The 27,014-nt window shown below is 42.8% G+C and overlaps 1 protein-coding gene across 1 annotated transcript in view; it reads right to left on the bottom strand.

The window, feature by feature from the left end:
* Window positions 1-4,710: 4,710 nt before the first annotated feature.
* galnt18.S (polypeptide N-acetylgalactosaminyltransferase 18 S homeolog) overlaps window positions 4,711-27,014 on the bottom strand; it is a 130,862-nt gene continuing 108,558 nt past the window's right edge. The window contains exons 7-11 of the mRNA XM_018260306.2: window positions 21,569-21,754; window positions 21,039-21,176; window positions 15,519-15,614; window positions 10,650-10,814; window positions 4,711-5,263 (exon numbers count right to left, since the gene is read on the bottom strand). Coding sequence (XP_018115795.1) covers window positions 5,111-5,263; window positions 10,650-10,814; window positions 15,519-15,614; window positions 21,039-21,176; window positions 21,569-21,754 — 738 coding nt within the window. The 3' untranslated portion in view covers window positions 4,711-5,110. The remainder of the gene's footprint in view (window positions 5,264-10,649; window positions 10,815-15,518; window positions 15,615-21,038; window positions 21,177-21,568; window positions 21,755-27,014) is intronic.

Here is a 27,014-nt window from a genome sequence, read left to right as displayed (position 1 = left end):
CAATTTTTAAGCCATGTCCACCTATGAAATATTCCTACAAACATGACCAACTTTGAGAAGTTCACAGCTCCTAAGTAGGGCCACCCTTGAGAAGTTTCCAACTTCAAGCCATGAACAACCACAGAGAGGTCCCATCTACATGCCCAACTCCAAGAAATTCCCAATTTCTAAGTAGAACTACCTCTGAGAAGATTCTAAATCATGAAGATTCATCCATGAAACTTTCCCATCTACATGCCCAACTTCTAAAAGATGGCAGTTTCTGAGTAGGGCCACCCTTGGCTAGATTCCAATTTCAAGCCATGAAAAATTCACCTATGAAAAATTCCTATCAACATGACCAACTTTGAGAAGTTCCCAGCTCCATTGAGAAGATTTCAACTACAAGCCATGGCCAGTGATGCAAAAAAATTCCTGTCCAACTTTGCCATGACCAACTATAGAGAAATCCCATCTACATGCCCATCTCCAAGAAGTTCCTAGTTTCTAAGTAGGACCACCTGTGAGAGGATTCCTACTGCAAGCCATGAGCAACCACAGAAAGTTCCCATCTGCAAAACATTAAAACCTTAAATTGCCAGTGTGGAGAAGGAACTACTTCACGTGTACTCACCAGAGCTATGAAGGTTGTGGAGTAGAGACTGCCACCAGACTGAGGCTCAAAATGTGATGGGAACCACTTCATAAGTCCTGTGTCACATGATTTAGGTAACGGACCTAGCAATAGGTTCCACACCCATACAATGCAGCTAGAACATCCTTCATGGTTTAGTTATACATTACACAAGGTTGCTTTAATATTCCCAGCTACTGAAGCACAGAAGCTGAACCCACTGTGGGTCTCTTTATCCTGGAGAGACTGTGCTAATCTGGAGACAAAGTTGGAAACACTGACAGTTCAAAGGGTTTGAATGCTCGTTGTTAAAAAGTTTTATCCAATTTACATTTTTTAATGAGCATTATTTCTTAATGAGAGGCCTCCACTGGGAGGTGAGGGAGCAACGCAACCAACAGCGAGCAACACCATGTGGTGGAAGGTCTTCTCTCTCTGTGGATTTTAGATGAGTGTCTCTTTAGGGACTGGTACTTCTAACAGTTGTTGTGCCTCTCTGGGGGGGCTCTAATCAAGAATGTGTCAGTGCTAAAAGGTTTGTTCTGAGGGCTGCCACCATCAGCCTTTCCATTAGCAGCAACTTATAACAAGAAGTCCTGAGAGACCTGGGCCCCCTGCCTTATGCTCCGTGGATAGTCGGAATTCAATTTGTTTTACTTCTGCATAGACTGGCACAGTAGATCCAACCCTCTTTGTCATTGCAAATGTGTGTCTATTAAGGGCAGTTATGCCACAAATTTGAAGAAGCAGAAGGGTTCTACAGTGGCATTACTGTTTTGGGAAACTGGAGCAGGTACAGCTGTTTAACTTGGTTGTCAACATTTATGGGGACAGATATTGTGAAATTTGGTCTGTCCCAGTGAAAACAAGACCAATGGGAGCCATACGTGTTGGTCTTGAACCTTGGTCTTCAAGACCCCTATTTGCTTGTTTTGGTGGAACAACAAGTAGATAAGTCCTATTGACAAATATCCCTGTGTCGCTAGGCTTGAGGAATGGATAATGGAATTTGTAGACAACATGTCTTGTAGAAGTTTATTCTCTCTACTGGTCCTACGGTGCATCATGGGATCTGTAGACTTTCCAAAATGGCCTTCTACACCTTTAGCAAGTCCACTCACTGATGACCCAACCTTGCACCATGGAACCTGTAGACTTCTTATACCCATATAGCTAGATGATACATTTCAGATATTTGGGTAGAATTTTCTTTTAGGGTCACATGGAGGTTCAACTTTCAGTTGGGTGAACTAAAGAACAGAACCACCTGTCACTGTATCACCACAGCCCCATCCGGACCCCTCTACCCAAATGATATTAGACACTGGCACATACGGGTCTCTATTCTGCTTTAGACATGAAGGGTGCAGAGATGGAATCAGGGAATCGGATCAATGTTCCATTTCCCTGTTCGTGGAACATTCCGTCTCACACTGAAGATAATGACTATTGATTCTAAATTTCTAATTAAAAACTTGGAAACCACACACTCCATTAGGATTGCAACTTATCCCGTCTGAAAACATACAATACTCTATGTATTCCAGTTCCTCTACAGCTCTAATTTTGGAATTTAAACTGGTTGTTGGGAGGGGGGTCACTGACCCTAGCTACAGTGACTATAGAATGAAAAGGAGAAGACTAGGAAATGATACCAATAGGTAATTATCAGGGAGAATGCCTGGAGTTGTAGCCAACAACAGTTGGAGGTCCACAGGCTGGACATCTTTCATTTATGTCTTCATTTAAGGCCCCTGTATTACACATGTTGCCAGGGTCCCAGGCTCCTTGCATTATCCAGTGCTTTATAGTGAAATTGTAGTGAAATGCTAATATGATTAAGGTGTAGTTTGAGCACCCCTTTCTGTTCAGCCAGGGTGAGCGTAATTTGCTCAAGTAATAAGCATCTTTAGCTGCTTCCCTGCTCGGTTCTATCCTTCCCAACACAGTGAGCAATAGAACTGAGCAGGAAAGAATCTGGAGATACTTCTTGCTTCAGTAAAATGAGAATTTTGCTTTTCCACCAGCAGGAGGAGCTCAGGTTGTGCCTTTAAGTATACAAGCTGTATAAAAACTGCTAATGTTATCAAAAAAGTAGTTATAGTCAATTGCAAAAGTGCTCGGAAGAGAACTCCAGGCAATTTTGCATGTTTTATATATATTTAAGAAACTGCAACTGTGTATGTAACGGAAAACAACTGCATGTAAAGTGCATTTACATTTTGTTGCAGTAAGAATCAGGTACCCGTAACTACCAAGAAACATTTCTGTGGGTACAATTAATTTAGAAATAAACAACAATCGCAGCTAATAGAAAGATAAAAACCTCTCAGAGGAAGTGACTACCAAAGAACATGATCATTATCAGGATGCCATTAACCAGCACAGGATTAAAAAGGAACTAAAGCATTATGCTCATTAATTATTCGTACAGACTTGCCAATCAGGCGCCTGGTTGCAGTTCAATAAATAATGTGCGATCTTCCAAATGCCCCCTGCTCTTCAGTCTCCCGCTCATTATGTATTACAGAGCATTCTGTCCCAGCGGCTGCACAGATCCGTCTGATTCCCATTGGAAGCAGCAGTCCTGCCCTGCTTTATGGCAGCTGATATTCTAGCTATCTGTAGAACAGAGCATTCTGTCCCAGCGGCTGCACAGATCCGTCTGATTCCCATTGGAAGCAGCAGTCCTGCCCTTCTTTATGGCAGCTGAGATTCTAGCTATCTGTATAACAGAGCATTCTGTCCCAGTGGCTTCACAGATCCTATATGATCATCATTGTATTCAGGCCTGGACTGGCAATTTGTCGGGGCGGGCAAATGCCCGAAGGGCTGCTCCATTAATTTGTGAAATGGGCCGCTTGTGTAGTTAAATGTGGTTGCGTTCCTCCCTCTCTACTGTGATTGCCCTTCAGTCAGGGAAACGGCAAGGCCACAGAGCCACTCCCCTCTCATTGGCCAGCAGATGGTCTGGGAGACGTCGTCAATCAACAAGGGAAATGCAAGGGTTCCCTCCCTGTTTCTACGAAGCAAGAAGCTCCAGGTACAGGCAGAGAGTAGGGTGGGGGTGTGTGTACGGGTGCCCACAGTGCCGGCAATCGGTCCCGTGCACATGGGGGCAGCACCAAACCATAGCAAGGACGTGCTTATTGGTAAGACCGGCCCAGGTGCTCACTTCCTCCCTCACCAAATGTTCCCTGGCTGTGCGTGCACTAACAGTGATCTCAACCGATCACTTTCTTCAGAAAGATCCTACCCCAGAGGCCCTATCTGTTTTATTTGTTTCTCTCTGTCCGGATAGCTGCTGGCTTTAGCAGACTGAGGGGCTGGGGGTGTACGTTTGCTGTGTTGTCCAGTACTCTAACAGGCAGGATGCATGGCAGACGCTGGTGCTGCACATTCACCCCCCAGACTATCAGTGCAGAAAGAATGCTGCCAAAGTCAGGATACAAATCACATGTATTCCACTGCATTGGGATTTTTAACCCTTTCCTTGTTAGCAAAAATTGCATTTATGCCATTCTGTTGTGAAGTTTTGGGTATTTATACACTCTTACATCTGATGTGATTTCTGGAGGTATTGCAACTGTGTTTTTTGGGGTTTATAAATTAAATTGCTTCAGTGTCTTTTTTTTCTCAGAATGATGAGATTTGTGCTTTAGGAACAGCTAAAAGAAATGTTTAGCTATCTATAAATATTTCTTCCATAGTGGGCACAGTCACAGCACAATTCAGCAGGAACAGTCCCCTAAGTTTGCTCATAGCCTGTACAGAGAGATCCCATAAAACTATGGCAGCATAGGTATTCCCTGTACTAAGTACAATTCAGCAGGAACAGTCCCCTAAATTTGCTCATAGTCTGTACAGAGAGATCCCATAACACTATGGCAGCATAGGTATTCCCCCCGTACTATTTACCATACAACAGGAAGGTTGAGGGTAGTTCTTTAAAAATGCACTATATACAATATAAAAGAGCATTGTGTGTTTTCATGTGGGCTGCTTTGATTTTTTTTTGCCCGGGCTGCTTTTTACTCCCAGTCCGGCTCTGATTGTATTGCTTCAATCAAAACCTTTGAAATAAACGGCATCACTCATTTTATCCATAAAACTTTATTGTCTGTTATAAATAGCTTCATTTGTTATTTATTTACACTTCAAGTTGCAAAATATTTCAGTATTTCCCACCATCACCAACACTGGGCGCCTCTAAAAACCTGGAGAAAAAAAGTAGGAAAACAAGAGTCGAAAGCCCAACAACATTTCCTCGCACTCACCCATAATACAATAAAAAAAATCCAGCAGGCAACTGTCTGACGTTTGCTACACGGTAGCAAAGGAATCAAGTATTTACTCCTTAACCCACTGAGTGCCAAGTAGGCTGTGCTGCACTGGGGGGCTCCAGTTTGGGTTCACCAGCCCCCTCTCCATGCCGGCACTATATGTAATGCCGTTCAAGCCCCGGCACCCCCTAAAGACAGCCCCCGAGCACCCCAACTATGTCGTTATTATGACGTTTTTATGATAGTTTGTTACCGTCCAACGTTGTCCACTGCAGTTCTGCAGGACCAACTGGTATCCAAACTCATTATCACTGTTTTCCAGAAGTTCCAGGCAGCGCTTTGACTTCTTGTTTTGGATCGGACCCCCCTTGGGTTTCAAAAGAAAAAAAAAATACAGTTAGTGCTTGAAATATATTTACTGTAATTAAAGGCATTGATATAAATGAACCTGAACCCATAATATCCATCAAAGGGAGCTAATAGTCTTGTAACCTATAGCAACCAAGCAAACAATCCCCCCATGTAGTATCTCCATTGTCAATAAGTGTTTTTAATAACAATCTAATTTTTATATATATATATACTTGTGGAAGGGGGTGACATAGAAAACCAAGAAGAGTGTTCCCATCATTTACCCTGTTGAGTTTAGGGTTAGGACCCCAGGTAGGGTTTCTGGTCCAAAAGCTCAGGTGTGGTCTGAGATCCTGTAGTTGGTTGTCCTGACTGGTGCTGATAGGGTTAGGTGACTGGGGTACAACTATATTCTTTTTCTTGGATCCACCTCAGTAAAATGGGTCAATGCTTAGTATAAGGGTCTTTGTAATATGGGTGAGGGTTAATGGGACGGGCGCCCCAAAGCCAGAGTAGTGCCCTGATGACTAATGAATAAGCAGCCACCATCAGGAATCACAGCCCCATCTGATTGTTAACCTATTGGTCACTCAGGCCTCTGTGCAGAGGGTCCTGCCAAAAAGTAGAATGGAACTTCATTGGAAAAAGCGGATCAAAGACCACACCTCAGATCCACACCAGCCACATATATTACCCATGATCCTCTCTTCCACAAGTCCCACCCCTTTGCACCTCGCGAGTCACATTTTTATGTCCCTGACTGCAGTACCCCCTGTTCCCTCTGGATGGCAGCCCTGAGTCCACTGAATCCTGTGTTCAACCTTGTAGCAATTAAATAAGGGCACATGTGGTTACCAATAGGATTGCAGATATTTTAAGGTTAGGGGAGGGGACAGTTACTGTTGGGGGGTTTAAAACAACTTGGGGGGCTGTAGGTAGGGTCCAAGGTTAAAAATAAATATGCAATTGTCATTCCCTCCCCCCATGAGCCATAAGAACTGAGAAAACACAGAGCGGCCAGAGGGAAATGTAAGTGGAATGTGCTAAGAGGATTAATAGGAAGGAAAGTTCCTGAGATCCCCAGGGAAGGTAAGTGCTAAAGATAGATCCCACCATATTCTCTTACTTCTCTTACTCCTCCATTAACACCTCCCATTCAGGCTCTCGGGTTGCCTCTGGATAAAAATGTTATTTAAAGACAGGAAAATCTTACTGAAATAAGCCCAAATTATCCCAAACCCACATGTTACTGTAATTAATGTAACAAAGGAAAAGCCTTTGTTTTAATGTGCGGGAAGAGAAAGCCATCTGATTGGCTGGTAAGCAAGGTGAATAACGTGGGGAATGCCATAGATGAGCTGAGAGCCCCATCAACATCACTGAAGAACCAATGCAGCAGATCCGGAGGTGAACTGACTTCTGCTACATTGTTTCAAGAGTCAGAACCAGAGAACATAAAGGGATAATGAATTGTTACTTTCAATAATGATATTTACACTAGAAACTATCAATGGGCTGGGCACATGTATCTGAGCTTGTTTTGTGCTTCTCTCTGCTGATCCCATTGTTCTGTCCTTGTGAGAACGAGGTCGGCAGCCCTGGATACCGGCGCAGGAATTTATTGGCCAGCAGGGACCGATTCAGAACTTAACAAATAATGAAAGTCAAAACCATGCGATCGCATTTCGCCGAGGATCAGGCGCCAAGTGCTGCAAATGCTCAGAACTTATCTATCAGGAATCACTGGTGCCCAACGTGTCATGTCCCTGCCGCTGAATGTGTTCATTCGACTGTAATGTAATTGTACCTGGAAAATCTCATTGGGACAAACTGATGCCTTTCCTGTTGGTTTCTTTAAATATAAAATTCACTGCCACTTTCTAATATCCATTCATTCCTCATTCTCTACACTGCTGTCTCTGACTCCTGATACAACTTCCCCATTCATTCTTCATTCTCTGCACTGCTGCCTCTGACTCCTGATACAACTTCCCAATATCCATTCATTCCTAATTCTCACTGGGTTTATAATTCTGTTTAGCTGTCATTGTGTCTGTCCCTTTCTCTGCACTGCTGCCTCTGACTCCTGATACAACTTCCCAATATCCATTCATTCCTAATTCTCACTGGGTTTATAGTTCTTTGTAGCTGTCATTGTGTCTGTCCCTTTCTCTTCTCTGCACTGCTGCCTCTGACTCCTGATACAACTTCCCAATATCCATTCAGTCCTCATTCTCAATGGGTTTATAGTTCTGTGTAACTGTCATTGTGTCTGTCCCTTTCTTCTCTCTGCACTGCTGCCTCTGACTCCTGATACAACTTCCCAATATCAATTCATTCCTAATTCTCACTGGGTTTATAGTTCTGTGTAGCTGTCATTGTGTCTGTCCCTTTCTATGAACTGCTGCCTCTGGCTGGACAAGGTCCATCTGTGGCGCCTCATTCTGTATGTGCCAACATTGCAATGTATATATGGAATATATTCACCATGTCTCTTATACAAACATACCTGGAAGTATCAAGGCAACATCCACTTCCATCTATAAACACACTTCCCATTCAAGCGGCCTGTTATGCACCCCAAATATTGCACTGCAATATATATATATATATATATATATATATATATATATATATATATATATATATATATATATATATATATATATATATATATGTGCTATAAACCCTCTCCAGTCCATCTCTGTATCACGTTCCACAGGCAGAAAGCGCAGAGATCTCATTCTGGTAAATAAATAATTACTTTTTCATTATGCAAATCAGCTTCCAGCGTTTCATCTTTATTTTATTGCCAAGAGAATTAATGTGCAAAACTCATAAATTATCAACCTTTCCATGTAATAACTTTCATCTGGATCCCATTAACGTCCTGCAAGACTCACGTTGCCCAAGTGGGAGAATATCCGGCTGTTTGGCCCATGGGCTGATTGGTCAGATAACTGGAGTGTGAGCCTGTGATTGGCTGCCATACATGAATTATACAAGAGAGATTTCTGCAAATGAATTAACAATTGGGAAAGTGCCCGTCACCCGCTATCTCTGCCCTTTGGCTGCCCAATCAATCGTCGCTCAATACGATGTAACTGAAGGGACTGACCTTATAGAAAGTCTATTAGTTGTAACTTGTGCTAATTACTGTCATGTTTTGCTGTCGCTGACGTCTTGTGATAAATGGAGATTTAAAGGGGATATAAACCAAACTCTGCTGTCCATTTGCCTGTTGGCTGTAGAGGGGGCTGAGGGTGCATGCTGGGTGCCGCTGGAAGATTTTATTTACATTAGTGGCTGGCATTTCTCTACAGCCTCCGATAGGGTTCAGATCCACTAATAACTTAAATGAATATCATGTATACAGTGTATATACTAATGCATCAGCTCAGAGTGAACAAGCAGCTTTGTCTGTATACAGGGCTGGCATTAAGGGGTACAGGGGGTGCTGCAGTCAGGGGCCACATGTCCAAGGGGACCCACAGAGACATTAAAGTGCAGTTCATGGGTCATGAAGGGGTGAGGATGAGTTTGGGAGTAGGTGGGATTTAGGTGGATTGTGGGCTGGGTTTTGGAAGAATGGGGCGTGACTTGTGGATTAGAGTGCCGGTGGCTTTGGAGGCTGAATGGAGGGAGCAAGAGAAATCCTCAGAATGCCGAGGACCTGTTGAAAGGGGAAGTGACCAAAAAACACGCTGAAATATTTCTATTTAGTTGTGCCCACTTAGTGCCAGGCATCTCCTAAATACATCAATGTCGTAAACTATATGGATAAAAGTATAGGGACATCAGCCCCCTAATATCTCAACCCAGGGACATTAATATGAAGTTGCTCCTCCCTTTGCTGCTATAACTGCCCCGGTGCTTCTGGGAAGGTTCCCACTAGATGTTGGACTATTGGAATTGGATTCCATTCAGCAACAAAAGCATTACTGGCTCACTGGGGCCCAATTTTATATTTGGCAGGGCTCATTACTCAGGGGACCCAGGTAATTTGTGGGCCCATATTTGGGTTGAAGGCCCTAATAACCCATAGCCAGGGCCACCATCAGTATGTAAGCAGGACCCTCCCTTTAGTGCACCCCAATTCTTAGGCACTTATGACCTGTGCCCCCTGGTGGGTCAACAAGTAAAATGGGGTCCCTGATGACAACTGCAACTATGCTTGTGCTCTATTCCAACTGGATTAGTTAGGGCCTAACAGAGTTACATCTCTCTCTCTATATATATATAACGTGCAAGTGCAGCATAACGTATAGGAGGGAAAGAGAGAGACTCAGTGGAGCATAAAACAGCAATTAATCCAAGTTCGGCTCAATTACGATCATTAGTTATGTGGCTTCCAGCGTGCAACAATAAGGCTCCTCTCGCACCGGGCCGGCAAAGAAGGGCCGTTAAACCCAGCACGTCCTTAATTATTTCTATCAGGTCTTAATTCATCATAGGCATCAAATTGTGACGGTGCCATCAGCTGCACTGACAACCTGATTAAAGGGGTTGTACACCTTTAAATTAACTCTTGGTATGATGTAGAGAGCGATAGTCCAAGCCAATTAACAATTGTTTTTTTATTTTTTTACTATTTATGTTTTATTTATAGTTATTTTAGCTTTTTATTCAGCAGCTCTCCAGTTTTCAGTTTCAGCAATCTGGTTGCTAGGGTACAAATTCCCCTATCAACCATGTATTGATTAAATGAAGAGGCTGGACTATGAATAGGAGAGGTCTGAATAGAAAGATGAGTAATTAAAAGTAGCAATGACAATGAATGTGTAGCCTTACAGAACATTTGTTTTTAGATGGGGTCAGTGACCCCTATTTGAAAGCTGGAAAGAGTCAGAAGAAGAAGGCGGCAAATAATTAAAAAAACTATATAAAAAAAAAAAGAATAAATGAAGACCAATTGAAAAGTTGCTTAGAATTAGCCATTCTATAACATACTAAATGTTAACTTAAAGGGGGCTCCAATTATTACCCCACCAGTACCTGTGTCCCCTTGTTGGCAGGTCCTGTAATATTTTGCCCCAATGGAAAATAATGAATTATGAATAGGGGAAACGGGAGCAAGAAAAAGGGGCACAGGTCTGAGCTGGGAGGGTAACAATCAAAGTAAGGTTTAAATTTGGCCGCCTGGATTTGACCTGGTATTTGGAAGGGCTGTCCTGTCAAAATTAGGAAATCCGGACAGGACATCGAAAATAATGACATGGTGATCAGCCAATCGCTGATCGTTAAGTTTTAAGTCCTGCCCAGAATGTCACCAACCCTGCCTCCAACATCACCGGCCCTGCCCCACCTCCAACGGCATCGGCCGGGTGCCCCCCTGCCCATTTTCCGGCCCTAGAAAAGGTGGCAACCCTACCACCCAGCATTAGAGCCCAGAGGGGAGGTACCTGGTTAAAGTCCCAGTAGAGCTTCATGCGCTTGGCTTTGGCGTAGTTGCACTCGATGAGCCGCGGCCGACTGTTCACATCCACCAGGCACCGGTTGTCATCGTCGTCTAAGGTTGGATTGAGGTTCCCCACGTGCAGCTGCTGGTTGCTGGTGTAGTAAACGCTCTGCAACACACATAGCAGCCCATCAGCACCCCGAAATATATGTTCTAACAGCCAAAGCAGAAAGTTGTATCTGCCTGTCCCTTTCTAGTTTCTGCACTGCTGGTTCTGACTATTCAAACTGTATCAGGCTTCACTGACTATGAGTTTAGAACAGCTCTGCACAATTAGCTTGGAAGCAAAGTGCACTGCATGCAACTAAGGGTTAAAAGGCAGCTGATCTAGTCGCTGTATGCGCATGGGTCCAATGGGGGACTTGGCATGAGACTGATGATCTCTTGGGTGATCCATCCCTTCTGACTCCCCAGTGTTTGTACTTCAATCCACTGATTGATTTGTCTCCCTTCCTTATAAGACCCGACACCTCTGCAAGGGGAGAGGCTGCAAGTGTCCCTTCTTTGTATTGGGGTCCCTTGGCAATGCAGGAGGATTAAGGTCCCAACTAATAGGGGATATGGCAAAATGTCTTATGCTTCCCTACTGCCCCATCAGCAAGCCGGCCATTGCTTTATGGCAGGTCAGGTGCACAATGTACTTTTTGTTGCTGGGATCAGTGACCCTGACAACCGGATGCAGACTACAAAGGCTAATAATTTGAAAACCATGCGAACACCAATGAAAATGTTGTGTATAACGGATATATCCGTGCCATGCAGTTGCTCCTGGCCACCTCATTAGCAGATGATTAAAGTGACGCTTTGCATTGTGGGAATAACCTTTAGGACTGTGATGGTTTCGGAATGGGAAAATCCTGCAGAATTGTGAGAGGAAAATGGCAATTACGCAGCAGTTTCGTGAGCAAAAGAAACGAGCACCAATTTTATCAAAAATGAGACATTCTGTATGAGACAAATAATGTATTGCTACAATCTCAACACCATAAAGCAAGTCAGAACTGCTGTGCTTTGCCAGAGAAGAACCACAGAGAGTCTTTAAGAGTACTAGAATATACTCCCCCATGCAAGACCAAAAAAATAGGGGCTATAAATATTTTTTAAATGTCACATTGACTCCAGGCAATAAATGGCACAGTGACTCCCGGCAATAAATGGCACAGTGACTCCCGGCAATAAGTGACACAGTGATTCCGCGCAATAAATGGTACAGTGACTCCTGGCAATAAGTGACACAGTGACTCCGGGCAATAAATGGCACAGTGACTCCCGGCAATAAATGGCACAGTGACTCCCGGCAATAAATGGCACAGTGACTCCCGGCAATAAATGGCACAGTGACTCCTGGCAATAAGTGACACAGTGACTCCGGGCAATAAATGGCACAGTGACTCCCGGCAATAAATGGCACAGTGACTCCCGGCAATAAATGTCACAGTGACTCCAGGCAATAAATGGCACAGTGACTCCCGGCAATAAATGGCACAGTGACTCCCGGCAATAAATGGCACAGTGACTCCAGGCAATAAATGGCACAGTGACTCCCGGCAATAAATGGCACAATGACTCCCGCCAATAAATGGCACAGTGACTCCCGGCAATAAATGGCACAGTGACTCCCGGCAATAAATGGCACAGTGACTCCCGGCAATAAATGGCACAGTGACTCCCGGCAATAAATGTCACAGTGACTCCAGGCAATAAATGGCACAGTGACTCCCGGCATTAAATGGCACAGTGACTCCCGGCAATAAATGGCACAGTGACTCCCGGCAATAAATGGCACAGTGACTCCCGGCAATAAATGTCACAGTGACTCCAGGCAATAAATGGCACAGTGACTCCCGGCATTAAATGGCACAGTGACTCCCGGCAATAAATGGCACAGTGACTCCCGGCAATAAGTGGCACAGTGACTACTGGCAACTGAAAGGTGACTACAATAATCTCTACTATTGAAGCACAAATAGACACTCAAAAAGTATAATAAACCACAGCAATAGATTCTCTTCTGTCTATTTTTCACAACTACCATTTTCTGATGCCCCCCCCCATTTCTCATGTGCCCCCCATCTATTCAACCTTGGAAAGCCCAGGTCAGATGGATAATGCAGTAAATACTGTTACAGATCTTGTTCCGGCACAAGGAGACTTATTTTTGTATTTTCATAACATTATTCAATTACTGCACTTTCATGTCCCAGATTCTGTTCTCTGATCCAGTCTCATTTGTTCTCCTCTCTGGCACTTGAAACAAACGTCTCCCTCAGGCTCTCAGAAGTGAAACAACACACATTAAGGACGTTTCAGTGACAAATTGCCCTTTAAAGGATAAAAGTGGAAAAAAAACAAACAGAACCTTTTCGGTGCACGAAAAAAAAAGAAAATTGCTACAAAGGCTCTTGGTTCCGTTCCAAGAAATGGTAAAGAAAAAATCAGGCCAATGTCAAGGACATTCCTCTGCTCTGATGTTAGTTCTGACAATGTATTGTACAGTTCTGAGTGTTACCTAGACGGCTTGTTACTAACACAGTGCAAAGTGGGTGCAAATGGCCGTGTTTTTACCCAAAATGCAGTGTAACCCCTTTGTGCGCTTAAAAATTGGTGCTTGCATTCATAAATGAGCCTTTCGGATTCTGCTCACTGGCCCCTTGGTGCCCAGGCATTTACAGTATCTACTACATCTAGGGCAACAACATCTGCGCTTTGCCCCTCGCCCTATATTAAAGGGGAGGTAACTAAAAGTTAACTTTTAGTATGTTATAGAATAGCTAATTCTAAGCAACTCTTCAATTGTTCTTTATTATTTATTTGTTATAGGTGTTTCAAATTAACATGCTCTGTGAAACTACAAATTTATTTTTATCCCTCATCTTTCTTTTTGGTCCCTCTCCTATTCATTTTCCAGTCTCTTATTCAAACCAGTGCATGGTTGCTGGGGGAATTTGGAACCTAAAAACCAATTGGCAAACTGGAGAGTTGCTGAATTAAAAGTTAAATAACTCAAAAACCACAAATAATAAAAAATGAAAACCAACTGCAAATTGTCTCAGAATATCCCTCTCTACATCATACTAAAAGTTAATTTAAAGGTGAACAACCCCTTTACGGATCCAGTAGAAGGTACAGGGTTATGGCATTTCCGCCATGGGTATTATTAGAAGGTGGGAGGGGTTTTATTAATATAGGGGCGTGGCAGTGTGACTGGGAGTGGCTTCACCTGTCCTGTAGGAAGGCATGGCCAAACAACCTTTTGCTCCAGCACTGGGGCCACTTTGATCAGTGGCGTAACTACAGAGGAAGCAGACCCATCAGGGGGTCTGTGGGTTCCCCAGATTGTGGGGTCTGCTTCCTCTATAGCCTCCACCCCAGCCACTCTCTTACCTGTGGCGAGGAAGGGGGACGCAAGTCAGGCAGGAGTAACCGGAGGTAGAGTGGGGCGGAGGCAGGAATTGGGCGGGGTGGAGGCAGGACAGGAAATAGGCAGGAGGATGGGTATTGGAGGGCGCCTGCGCCCTCTAAAAGTTTTTTTGCAGTGGGGCCCTGGAACACTCTAGTTACACCAACGACTTTGATGCTGCTGTCTTGTTCCAAGACATAATCAAATACCCCCCCCCCCGTGAGACGGAATTAAATCCGCACCGCTGTTGATAAGTTTTTATTGCATTTATTTTCCTTCCGTCTAACCAATTTGTGCGGATAAAAGACGAAAGCTCTTTGCATTGTGCTCTAATTATTCACTTACTTCAATTATTTATGCGCCGAGGATTTTCCTTTTTGAATCATTTTTTTTATCACAGCAGGCGACTCCGTCGGCGTAATCCCCCTATTCAGTCTCCTGGCACAGCCTCACTCTTGGTACAGTATATTGCACAGGAATGCAGAATTATTCTGGGCCACAGTTTGGAAAGGTGGCCCCCCCCCCATCATCAATATAAAGTAAACCAGTGGTGTAACTAGATTTTGTTTGGCCCCACAACAAATTAATGTTAGGGCCCCCAAAATATCAAGTTATTGTCATGTTTTACCATTATATGTCAAAACTGCTCATTATTAGGGCCTCATGGGGCTCCCTGTACCTCCTGGGCCCCCCTGCAGCTGCCAGGAACACTATACAGAAAGAGTTCTAGGTTTCCGGAGCTGTGGGCGCAGCAATCCATTTCCCTGAATAAACAGTTTGTGTAGCCCTTTGGGAGTCGCGTTATTGGATGGAGAAGAAGAGGCTTTAATGAATGTCACGTCTCTGCTCAACAAAAGGCTTGGTGCTTATTAGCTGCTAAAAGTCATTTCTCCAGAAAAAAAAAATAATTAGGAGAGTTGTTTCTCTAGGATTTGCTGCCTTATGCCTCTCAGTCAGGGAACAGGAATATACGGCGTTTCCTTATCTTTTTAACTATTAATTATGCTTATGGTGGATCAGAAATTTCTTAAAGTCTTCCAGAGCTTTGTCCATTTAAATGCGCCAGCAGCTCCCCATCTTGGATCTTGTTAGTCATCTTTTGTGAGTCAGTGGCACTGCACATGCTCAGTGGGCTGCTGTTGGGAAACTAAGCTTAGGGAGCGTGGGTAATCCTCAACCCTATAGCGGAAAGGGAGGTCACATATTTCATAGAAGCTGATGCTACAGGTCTGATTATGAATCCATTCTGATGCAGACTGACTGTACTATGCTGCCATGTAATGTGGATATATAGTGGATATACTGTGCTTTAGTTCTGGTTTAAGGCAAAACCCTGTTCATAAAGCCGATACATCTCAATCACCGCATCACACATGGAGCACAGGTGCACACAATGGAGACAGCGGGACATACCTGCGGCGTCATTCCATGGCAGATGTAGACAATCGGAATATTGTCCGTGTCTGGCCCCTGATCAAGGCAAAGTTCTGTTTTTATGGAATTCTGCAGCTGAAATAAAAGAGAGAGAGACGCAGATGAAGAACAGGAATGAGGAAAGAGACATAGGGAGGAGTATGAAAGGGAAAAGCATCTGGTCGCTCATAGATAAAGGGCCGCTGGGATCTCGGCTCAACCCACCGTGGGGCCAAACAGATTGCAAAAAGTTTGAGCTGTTAATGTCTCTGTCTCCCCAAACATTTACATCATGAATTATTTAATATTTCTCAATTCCACATGCAAATGTGACTGCCGAAAAGAACTTTGTCTTCTCTCTCTCACCCCCTCTCATTTCCTTTTCTCTCACCAAGAGTTTGGCCTTACTCTCCCCCATCCTCCCTCTTCTCTCCCCCTTCTATATTTATTCTCCCCATTTGTCTCTCTACTCCCTAACCCCCTTTCCTTCTCTCTTTCAGTCTCTCATCCAGCAGTGTAACTAGATATTACTGGGCCCCACAGCAAAAAAATTTTCAGGCCCCCATGTCTAGAGATTGACCTGTTTTACCAACATTTACTGAAATTGTATACAAATTGCAGGGTCTGCTTCCTCCGTAGTCATGCCCCTGCTCATCCCCTCTCCTTTCCTTTTCTAACGCATCCTCCCTCTTCTCTCCCCTTCTTTATTTCTCCTCTCCCCCATTTGTCTCTCTACTACCTAACCCCATTTACTTTCTCCTCCTATATATATATATATGCAATGGAAGGCTAGGGCACACACATAAGGAGTTACATACCTGGGTGCAATACAGGAATGCAATATTCACTCAAGAAAAATGCTGCTGCACACCAGGATTTTGTGAAAAAAGTTAATCCTTTATTTGATCGACGTTTCGGTCCTCACCATGGACCTTTATCAAGATGCATCAACAGACAAGTGAAAATAATTTATAGACTCACCCACCATACACCCACCACCAAACCACGCCCCTGTTGCAGGTGTGTGAATTATTCATTAAGTGAACCTTCAATCAACTGGCATGTGATTTCCAAAAAATTTTTGGTCTGTAAGAAAATACAAAATATACAATATTGTATACATAATTTAAAGTGCTATATATAAAAAAACTGGTAAAATGTTAAAAAACATATAAAGCATGTTATATAAATGTTAAAAAACAATCGCGGTGACAATAAATATCTATTCAAAGAAGGCTATAATATAAGACTTAAATTTCGTAATAACTTATATATCAACTGTTTCTATCTGTTATCAAGGAAAGGAGTAAAAGAGCAGTATTCATTTAATCCTCGTGGGGCCACAGTGTCCAATGTTTTTATCCAATAAACTTCTTTTTGTAGTAACATACGGTCCCAGTCACCTCCCCTACTCGGTTCAGGTACTGAATTGATGCCCATAAATCTCAAAGTGGGCAATCTATGGCCTTTCAACAAAAAGTGTTTGGATAGGGGAAGGTCTGAGTTACCTGACTCGAATGCTCTTTTGATAGAGGACCTATGATTTCCCATTCTCTCTCTCAAAGTGTTCTGAGTTTTACCAACATATGTTAAACCACAAGGACAAGTTATGATATAAATGACATGTGTGGTTGTACAGGTGATTCGATGTTTTATGTGAAATTCTTTACCAGAATGAGGATGACGAAAAGATTTCCCTGGTGTCATGTTTCTACATGTGGTGCACCCTGCGCATTTAAAGCAGCCCTTCTTAAGTGTATTCCAAACACTGTTATTTGATTCATAACACTTAACTGGATCTGTCTTCATTAAAAGATCCCTTAAGTTAGGGCCCCGCTTAAAACCCCACATTGGTCTCCCTGTCAGGGACTTGGACAATTTTTTATCGCTCTGTATAGTGGGCCAATGTTTGTCCACAATGGTTTTAATTACAGTTGAACCTGAAGTATAACGTGAAGTCAAAATAAAACGATTTTGTGTAGTAGAGTCATTTTTATTAAGCTGGGTGCCTTCTCGTTCTATATATTCACGTGCTTGGGACAAAGACCTAGATAGAACAGAGTGGTCATAACCTCGCTGTTTAAAGCGTTCAAAGGTTTCTTGCAATTGGATTTCACATGTATCACGATCAGAATTATTCGGCATAGTACGGAGAAATTGTGAAAATGGAACAGATGCTTTAGCACTGGGTGGATGAAAGCTAGTTGAGTATAACAAGGTATTTCTATCAGTAGGCTTACGATATAATCTAAAGCCCAATCCTCTATCCCTTCTGTATATTTCTACATCAAGAAATTGGATCTGTTGTGTACTGTGTGTGACTGTCAATCTAACGGGACACGCAAGCTTATTAAGATTTTCAACCATGTCTATCAATCCAGATTCATTCCCTCGCCATCAGTATATCGTCTATGAAACGTTTATACATTAAAAGAGAATCACTGTATTTAGTCACAATATTCTGCTGTTCGTAATGGGCCATATAGCAATTGGCATAGGCCGGAGCCATCGAAGCACCCATTGATGTGCCTGTCTTCTGTAAATAATACTGTTTTTCAAACCGAAAATAATTGAATTTCAAAGTTAATTCAAGTAACTGGCATATAAAATCAATGGGAGGACCATCATAAACAGCAGAATTCAGTAACGCCCAACGTACTGCTTCAATACCCTACTGATGAGGGATTATGGTGTACAAACTACAAACATCAAGAGTAGCTAAAACAATAGGCTCATCAGGTAAAACCAAATCAGATGTAGAAATATACAGAAGGGATAGAGGATTGGGCTTTAGATTATATCGTAAGCCTACTGATAGAAATACCTTGTTATACTCAACTAGCTTTCATCCACCCAGTGCTAAGGCATCTGTTCCATTTTCACAATTTCTCCGTACTATGCGGAATAATTCTGATGGTGATACATGTGAAATCCAATTGCAAGAAACCTTTGAACGCTTTAAACAGCGAGGTTATGACCACTCTGTTCTATCTAGGTCTTTGTCCCAAGCACGTGAATATATAGAACGAGAGGGCACCCAGCTTAATAAAAATGACTCTACTACACAAAATCGTTTTATTTTGGCTTCACGTTATACTTCAGGTTCAACTGTAATTAAAACCATTGTGGACAAACATTGGCCCACTATACAGAGCAATAAAAAATTGTCAAAGTCCCTGACAGGGAGACCAATGTGGGGTTTTAAGCGGGGCCCTAACTTAAGGGATCTTTTAATGAAGACAGATCCAGTTAAGTGTTATGAATCAAATAACAGTGTTTGGAATGCACTTAAGAAGGGCTGCTATAAATGTGCAGGGTGCACCACATGTAGAAACATGACACCAGGGAAATCTTTTCGTCATCCTCATTCTGGTAAAGAATTTCACATAAAACATCGAATCACCTGTACAACCACACATGTCATTTATATCATAACTTGTCCTTGTGGTTTAACATATGTTGGTAAAACTCAGAACACTTTGAGAGAGAGAATGGGAAATCATAGGTCCTCTATCAAAAGAGCATTCGAGTCAGGTAACTCAGACCTTCCCCTATCCAAACACTTTTTGTTGAAAGGCCATAGATTGCCCACTTTGAGATTTATGGGCATCGATTCAGTACCTGAACCGAGTAGGGGAGGTGACTGGGACCGTATGTTACTACAAAAAGAAGTTTATTGGATAAAAACATTGGACACTGTGGCCCCACGAGGATTAAATGAATACTGCTCTTTTACTCCTTTCCTTGATAACAGATAGAAACAGTTGATATATAAGTTATTACGAAATTTAAGTCTTATATTATAGCCTTCTTTGAATAGATATTTATTGTCACCGCGATTGTTTTTTTTAACATTTATATAACATGCTTTATATGTTTTTTAACATTTTACCAGTTTTTTATATATAGCACTTTAAATTATGTATACAATATTGTATATTTTGTATTTTCTTACAGACCAAAAATTTTTTGGAAATCACATGCCAGTTGATTGAAGGTTCACTTAATGAATAATTCACACACCTGCAACAGGGGCGTGGTTTGGTGGTGGGTGTATGGTGGGTGAGTCTATAAATTATTTTCACTTGTCTGTTGGTGCATCTTGATAAAGGTCCATGGTGAGGACCGAAACGTCGATCAAATAAAGGATTAACTTTTTTCAAGAAATCCTGGTGTGCAGCAGCATTTTTCTTGAGTATATATATATATATATATATATATATATATATATATATATATATATATATATATATATAATGCAATATATGGACAAACAATCCCTGTTTTGTTTAAAGGGTAAGGCATTTTTTAGTAGCAGTATGCACAAAATGTCGCTGTCTTAAATATATTGATAATGGGTTGAGTGCAGAGGACTCTTGTATTTGTCTGTATGTATTTTGTGGTCACAGCCTCATTGCACCCCCGCCTAATGGTTTTTAAAAAATAGTGGTGAGCACAACTTTCCCTTGTTTGTTATAGTTTATACAGGAGCAGTGACCAGCTCCATGATGTAGCTCCCACCCTTCCCAGCTATAGTCAGGTGATCCCACTCGTGTCTAATAAAAGGGCAGCCAAGTTTGTGAGTTTTACTTTGAAAGCAGCAAGTAAGTTGCAGGTAAAACCTAGTCCCTTTGTAAAATGTATAATGAAGCAATAGAATTCTTAATGAATCAGATAAAATTGAGCATAGGACTGGCCAGATATGGGATGACTTTGACGTAGTTGGCCAGCTTAAATATATTGTAATATATGGACAAACAATCCCTGTTTTGTTTAAAGGGTAAGGCATTTTTTAGTAGCAGTATGCCACAAAATGTCGCTGTCTTAAATATATTGATAATGGGTTGAGTGCAGAGGACTCTTGTATTTGACTAACTATATATATATATATATATATATATATATATATATATATATATATATATGATGACTGCTCAGACACGGGAGTAACCCTGTTGTACTTGGCAGGAAAAATCGTTATTGCAAAAATGAAAAAAAAAAAAAAAAGTTATCTGTATAACATCCCTGTAACCAGGCACCTTACAGTAACAAGTCTATTGCCTCTGTTTGCTGTAAATATAATTGTCAGTACAAGGCATTAGATCTGTACCCGGTGTGGATAGGGTGATATAACCTTTTTACCTAATGCTGGCAATCTAATTACAGTTCAGAATGTTCCAGGGGACGGGGAAGTTCTCCCTGGGTGTCTGTGTCTGAATTAAGTCTCTGCAGGGATTGGAAGTCGCCCCATTCATTCCCTTCCCAGTCCTGTTCTTCTCATGCATAAACCCATTACCTTTATGGCCTAAATAATGGAGCGTTTATATCACCTCATTTAGCATTGAGTTGGCTCAATTAACCAAGAGAAAATCAACGTGTGCTGCCATTGTCTTGACTATTACAGGCACCTTAGCACCAGAAGGCAGACCTTGTGTACAGAGACCATTGACTTGGGCTGAAAGAAGGCAGCGACATGTACAGAAGGGCCCCCTTTACAGATAATGAAAAGTGCAGGCTCACCACCCCATAGGCAATGATGTCTGTGTAGGTTCTCATCTCTGGATATACGGTGACAAGGTACCACCGGAAGGTCTTACACTGTAGCTTCTTCCTCAGGGCCTTCCTGCTGGAGATGTCTCCAATGTCAATGCCCGAATCCTGATGGAGCAGAACCACAAGAACATCAGGGTCACTTATCAAGAGTGAGAGAGGGATTCTGTTCCATCATCATTGAATGCCCTACTTTCCAATCCCTTATACACTTACCCACAATAAACAAGTCCAAAATATTCATTCCTTCCTGCAGTTACTATAACTGGTCTATAATCAGATCTTCTTGAGCTTTTCCTGCCCCAACCCTATCCAGAAGTTCTAAGAAACCCAAAGCTTCCACCTCAACAGCAACCATTGACTTATGTTGGAATCACCTGTCAGTCGATAGTCACCTGGTTTTTGCCACCATGTTTTTGAGCTACTCACTCCCCACTGTGCCATCCCCTCAACAATGAGAAGGAATCAATGGATAAAACAAGGTGGCTATGGTTCCTTACCTCCTGAGGAATGTTCCAAGCCATGTAGACGTGACTCTTAAACTCATCCATCCAGACTTCGGCCATTCTCAGAGCGTTCCTCCGGACGTGAAGAGCCAGGTCTTCTGTGTAGGGTTTGTGAGCCCTTTCTATATGGGCAATCCTTGAGCAGGGCATAACCTCTACACTTCCCCCACACTGCCACACCTAAAGGGAACCAGAAACAGTTGCTACTATTCTTTCCATCTACATAAAGGCCACCAAATTCTTCTGACAAAGCATGGAAACGCTGGGGATGGTTCCATGGCTCGGGCCCCTGGTTCCAGATAAACCTCCTACTTTGTGGAACAGATTGGGGGCCCTTCCCAGTTCCAGCACAATAATGCCCCCATGCACAGAGCCACGTCCATACAGAATGGGTTTGCTGAGATGAGAAGAACCTGACTGTACAGAACCCTCAACCCAACTGGACCCCTGTGGGATGAATTGAAACCCCGACTGTGACACCAACATCAGTGCCCAAGCTCACTAATGCTCTTGTGGATGACTGGAAGCAATCCCCAGCAACAATGTTCCAACATCTATTGGGAACCTTCCCAGAAACACTGGGGCAGTTATCGCAGCAAAAGGAGGGGCAACACAATTGAACACCTGTGGGATGGAACCCCAACTGTGAGCCTGATCCCCAACATCAGAGCCCAACCTCAATTTTGTTCTTGTGGCTGAATGGGAGCAAATCCCAGCAACAATGTTCCAACATCTGGTGGAAACTTTCCCAGAAGCACCGGGCAGTTACAGCACCAAAAGAAGGGGCAACCCAATTGAACCCCTATGGGATGGAACCCGACTGTGAGCCTGATCCCCAACATCAGTGCCCAACCTCACTAATGCTCTTGTGGCTGAATAGAAGAAACTCCCAGCAGCAATGTTCCAACAACTAGTTGGAACCTTCCCAGAAGCACAGAGGCAATTATAACAGCAAAGGGACAACTTAATATTAACCCCATAGTTTTGAGAATAGATTGGACAGGCAGAGTCCTGCTGATTCCCTATCAGTGCCAAAAGGGGCATTGGCAGTTGTTACCCTGGACAGACCAACTCCTTTTATTCCTTAAGGTGTAAATGTAGAAGCTCTAAGAATCACCCTATGTGGCTTAATATAGAGGTAAAGAAGTTAATAGAAAAGAAAGGCATTTAAAAACTACAAGTCTGTGGGGACAGAGGCTGCATTTAATGAATATAAACACTATAATAAATGTTGTAAAACAGTAGTCCAGAAGAAAGGAAATGAAGAGTGCATAGCGATGGAGGCTAAAGGTGGCCATACACGGGCCGATAAAAGCTGCCGACAGACCGTGTCGGCAGCTTATTGGCCCGTGTATGGGGCCCCCGACGGGCTTCACCGATTGAGATCTGGCCGAAAATCCAGTCGGATCGCCGCCGCATCTATTCGTTGATGCGGTCCCGCGATCCGACCGCCCGTTTGGGCATCGTTAGGATCCGATCGTTGGGCCCTAGGGCCCACGATCAGATCAGCCCGATATTGCCCACCTCAAGGTGGGCATATCGGAGGGAGATCCGCTCGTTTGGCGACATCGCCAAACGAGCGGATCTCTCCATGTATGGCCACCTTAAGACTAATCCCAAAAAGTTTAAGTATATTAATAGTAAAAAGATGGGGGTTGAGAGTATTGCTCCTTTAATGGTACCAGTATGGTTGTAACAGATACAGAAATGGCAAATGAGCTAAATCTGTTCTTTTCTTTAGTGTATACAATAAAGGAGTCTGAGTTCCCAGGCTCACGTCTTAGCTGCACTGAAAGGGGCATAGATTCACAGGACTAAGTGGACATTCTTCCACTGTATAGAGCACTGGTAAGGCCCCATCTAGAATATGCCGTACAGTTTTGGTCTCCAGTGATCAAACTGGACATTATTGTATTAGAGAGGGTACAGAGAAGGGCAACTAAGCTGGTAAAAGATATTGAAAATCTTAGCTACAGTATAAGGAATGACAGGCCAAATTGGGGATGTTCACGCTGGAGAAGAGGCATTTATGGGGTGATTTGATAACTATGTATAAATATATAATGGGATCATATAATAATCTCTCTAATGCTTTATTTACCTATAGGTCTTTCCAGCTGACACAAGGTCACCCATTCTGAAGAAAAGAGGTTCCGCATAAATATTGGGAAGGGGTTTTTAACAGTGAGAGCTGTGAAGATGTGGAATTCTCTCCCTGAATCAGTGGTACAGGCTGATACATTAGATAGCTTTAAAAAGGGGTTGGATGGTGTTTAGCAAATAAGGAATACAGGCTTATGGAAGATAGCTCATAGTACAAGTTGATCCAGGGACTAATCCGATTGCCATTTTGGAGAGGCTTCAGATGGGGTTTTTTGCCTTCCTCTGGATTAACTAGCAGTTAAGAAGGTTAAAATAGAGTGTAAAGGTTGAACTTGATGTATGTGTATCTTTTTTTTTCAACCTAACTTACTATGTTACTATGATATCAATTTAGCAATGTAACAAGTAATTATTGTAACAAATAATTAATGCCCTTCTGCTGCCAAGTTCATACAAGCATGGCCTGTCCGGGGATTTAATTAGGAAAACAAATTGTACACTCCCTGTGCCATTGGTTGCACCATCTAAGCCTGGATATCAGAGGATTTAATGAGAATATTGATTACTGGCCTGTTTAATTCATGCTGCCTGGGCTCTTATATTCTGCATCATGATGATATACAGCGAGGGTGGAAAGTAACATCAATCAGCTATGTGGGGAGTTGAAGTTGGACAAGTCATGTTGAATTAAATAAAATAAATGTTCTAAATGTATGTTTTCCTAGGCTGCAAGAACATTCAGCACCGCTGGGTCTGTATCTATTAATCATCATTTCCCAGCGATTCAGATACAGAAAAAACTTACGAGCAGCAATTACCAAACATGGACATGAAGTGCTCACTTTGAGACTAATTAACGGCATTAATTTAGATGAAACCAATCATTTGATCCGTATAGCGTAGGAGATCATTTTAATGCATTTAGGAATTATTAGAGATGAGATATCTACTGCTTGTCCCTCCGACATAACAAGTCCCTTCCTGGAGACTATTATCCCACTGCTACTATAGACACCATCTCTCCCTACTATACCTGCTATCCCACAGTCACACTCCCTTCCCAGAGACTATTATCCACTGTTACTATAGGCACCATCTCTCCCTACTATACCTGCTATCCCACAGTCACACTCCCTTCCCAGAGACTATTATCCACTGTTACTATAGGCAGGGCCGCCATTAGAAATCACGGGGCCCCGTACAACAAAATTTTTGGGGCCCCCTGGGCCCCGCCCACACTGACGACCAAGCTCCGCCCCATATCCCGCCCACATCGCAGTTAAAAGACCACACAGACATCAGCGCTAAAAAAGTAACCCCCCCCCCCACACAAGTTGTAAAAAGCTATTGATGGTCAGGGCCCCCTTATAAAAAAAATTGGGGCCCCAAAAAAAAAAAAATTAAATTTTTTTTTTTTTTAAAAACATTGGTGGCAGGGGCCCCCTGTTAAAAAAAACTTGGGGCACCAAACAAAAAAAAATGTAAAAAAAACTAAAAAATAAACAAACATTGGTGGCAGGGGCCCCCTTCTAAGTTAAAAACAAATTGGGGCCCCCAAAAAAAAATTTGAAAAAAATTTAATTTTTTTTTGAAAAAAAAAAAAAACATTGGCGGCAGGGGGCCCCCTTATAAGTTAAAAACAAATTGGGGCCCCAAAAAAAAATTTGAAAAAAATTAATTTTTTTTTGAAAAAAAAAAAAAACATTGGCGGCAGGGGCCCCCTTATAAGTTAAAAACAAATTGGGGCCCCAAAAAAAATTTGGAGAAAAAAAAATTTTTTTGAAAAAAAAAAAAATGGTGGCAGGGGCCCCCTTACAAGTTAAAAACAAATTGGGGCCCCAAAAAAAATTTTAAAAAAAATAATTTTTTTTTGAAAAAAAAAAAAAAACTGGTGGCAGGGGCCCCCTTACAAGTTAAAAAATTTGGGGCCACCAAAAAGAAAATTAATTTTTTTTTAAAAAAAAACCCCAAAAAAAAACAATGGTGGCAAGGGGCCCCTTACGAGTTAAAAAAAAATTGGGGCCCCAAAAACAAAAGTTTTAAAAAAAAGATTGGTGGCAGGGGCCTATAGAATATTAAAATAATACATTGGTGGCCAGGGGATTAAAAAAAAAAAAAAACCACAAACTGGTGCTCAGTAGAATTGAACTCATGGCTTCAGTACTTCAACTTCGCCTCCTTTCGTGACTTCGGGTCTTTTCACCGCTTCAGGACTTCGGCTTCGGCTGTTTTCGTGACTTCGGGTCTTTGCGCTGCTTCAGGACTTCGGCTTCGGCTGTTTTCGTGACTTCGGGTCTTTTCGGCGCTTCGTGACTTCGTGACTTCGGCTTTTTCCGTGACTTCGGGTCTTTTCGTCGCATCGGCTTCGGCTTTTCGGCACTTCCGCATTCGGCACTGAAGAGGCAAGACGTACGGCTTGGGCGCTCGTAAGGGGGGCCCGGATCTTCAAAAAAATGCAGCGCTGCGGGCCCCCCTTCATGCCCGGGCCCGGTACGCTTGTCCCCCCTGTCCCCCCCTGATGGCGGCCCTGACTATAGGCACCATCTCTCACTACTATACCTGCTATCCCACAGTCACACTCCCTTCCTAGAGATTATCCCACTGTTACTATAGACACCATCTCTCCCTACTATACCTGCTATCCCACAGCCACACTCCCTTCCCAGAGACTATTATCCCCACTGTTACTATAGACACCATCTCTCCCTACTATACCTGCTATCCCACAGTCACACTCCCTTGCCAGAGACTACTATCCCACTGTTACTATAGGCACCATCTCTCTCTACTATACCTGTTATTCCACAGTCACACTCCCTTCCCAGAGACTATTATCCCCACTGTTACTATAGGCACCATCTCTCTCTACTATACCTGCTATCCCACAGTCACACTCCCTTCCCAGAGACTATTATCCCCACTGTTACTATAGGCACCATCTCTCTCTACTATACCTGCTATCCCACAGTCACACTCCCTTCCCAGAGACTATTATCCACTGTTACTATAGGTACCATCTCTCCCTACTATACCTGCTATCCCACAGTCACAGTCCCTTCCCAGAGACTATTATCCCACTGTTACTATAGACACCATCTCTCCCTACTATACCTGCTATCCCACAGTCACACTCCCTTCCCAGAGACTATTATCCCACTGTTACTATAGACACCATCTCTCCCTAATATACCTGCTATCCCACAGTCACACTCCCTTCCCAGAGACTATTATCCCACTGTTACTATAGGCACCATCTCTCTCTACTATACCTGTTATTCCACAGTCACACTCCCTTCCCAGAGACTATTATCCCCACTGTTACTATAGGCACCATCTC

This window comes from Xenopus laevis, chromosome 4S (genome assembly GCF_017654675.1).
Source record: "Xenopus laevis strain J_2021 chromosome 4S, Xenopus_laevis_v10.1, whole genome shotgun sequence".
NCBI lineage: Eukaryota > Metazoa > Chordata > Amphibia > Anura > Pipidae > Xenopus > Xenopus laevis.
This window is presented reverse-complemented; position numbering and strand designations above follow the sequence as displayed.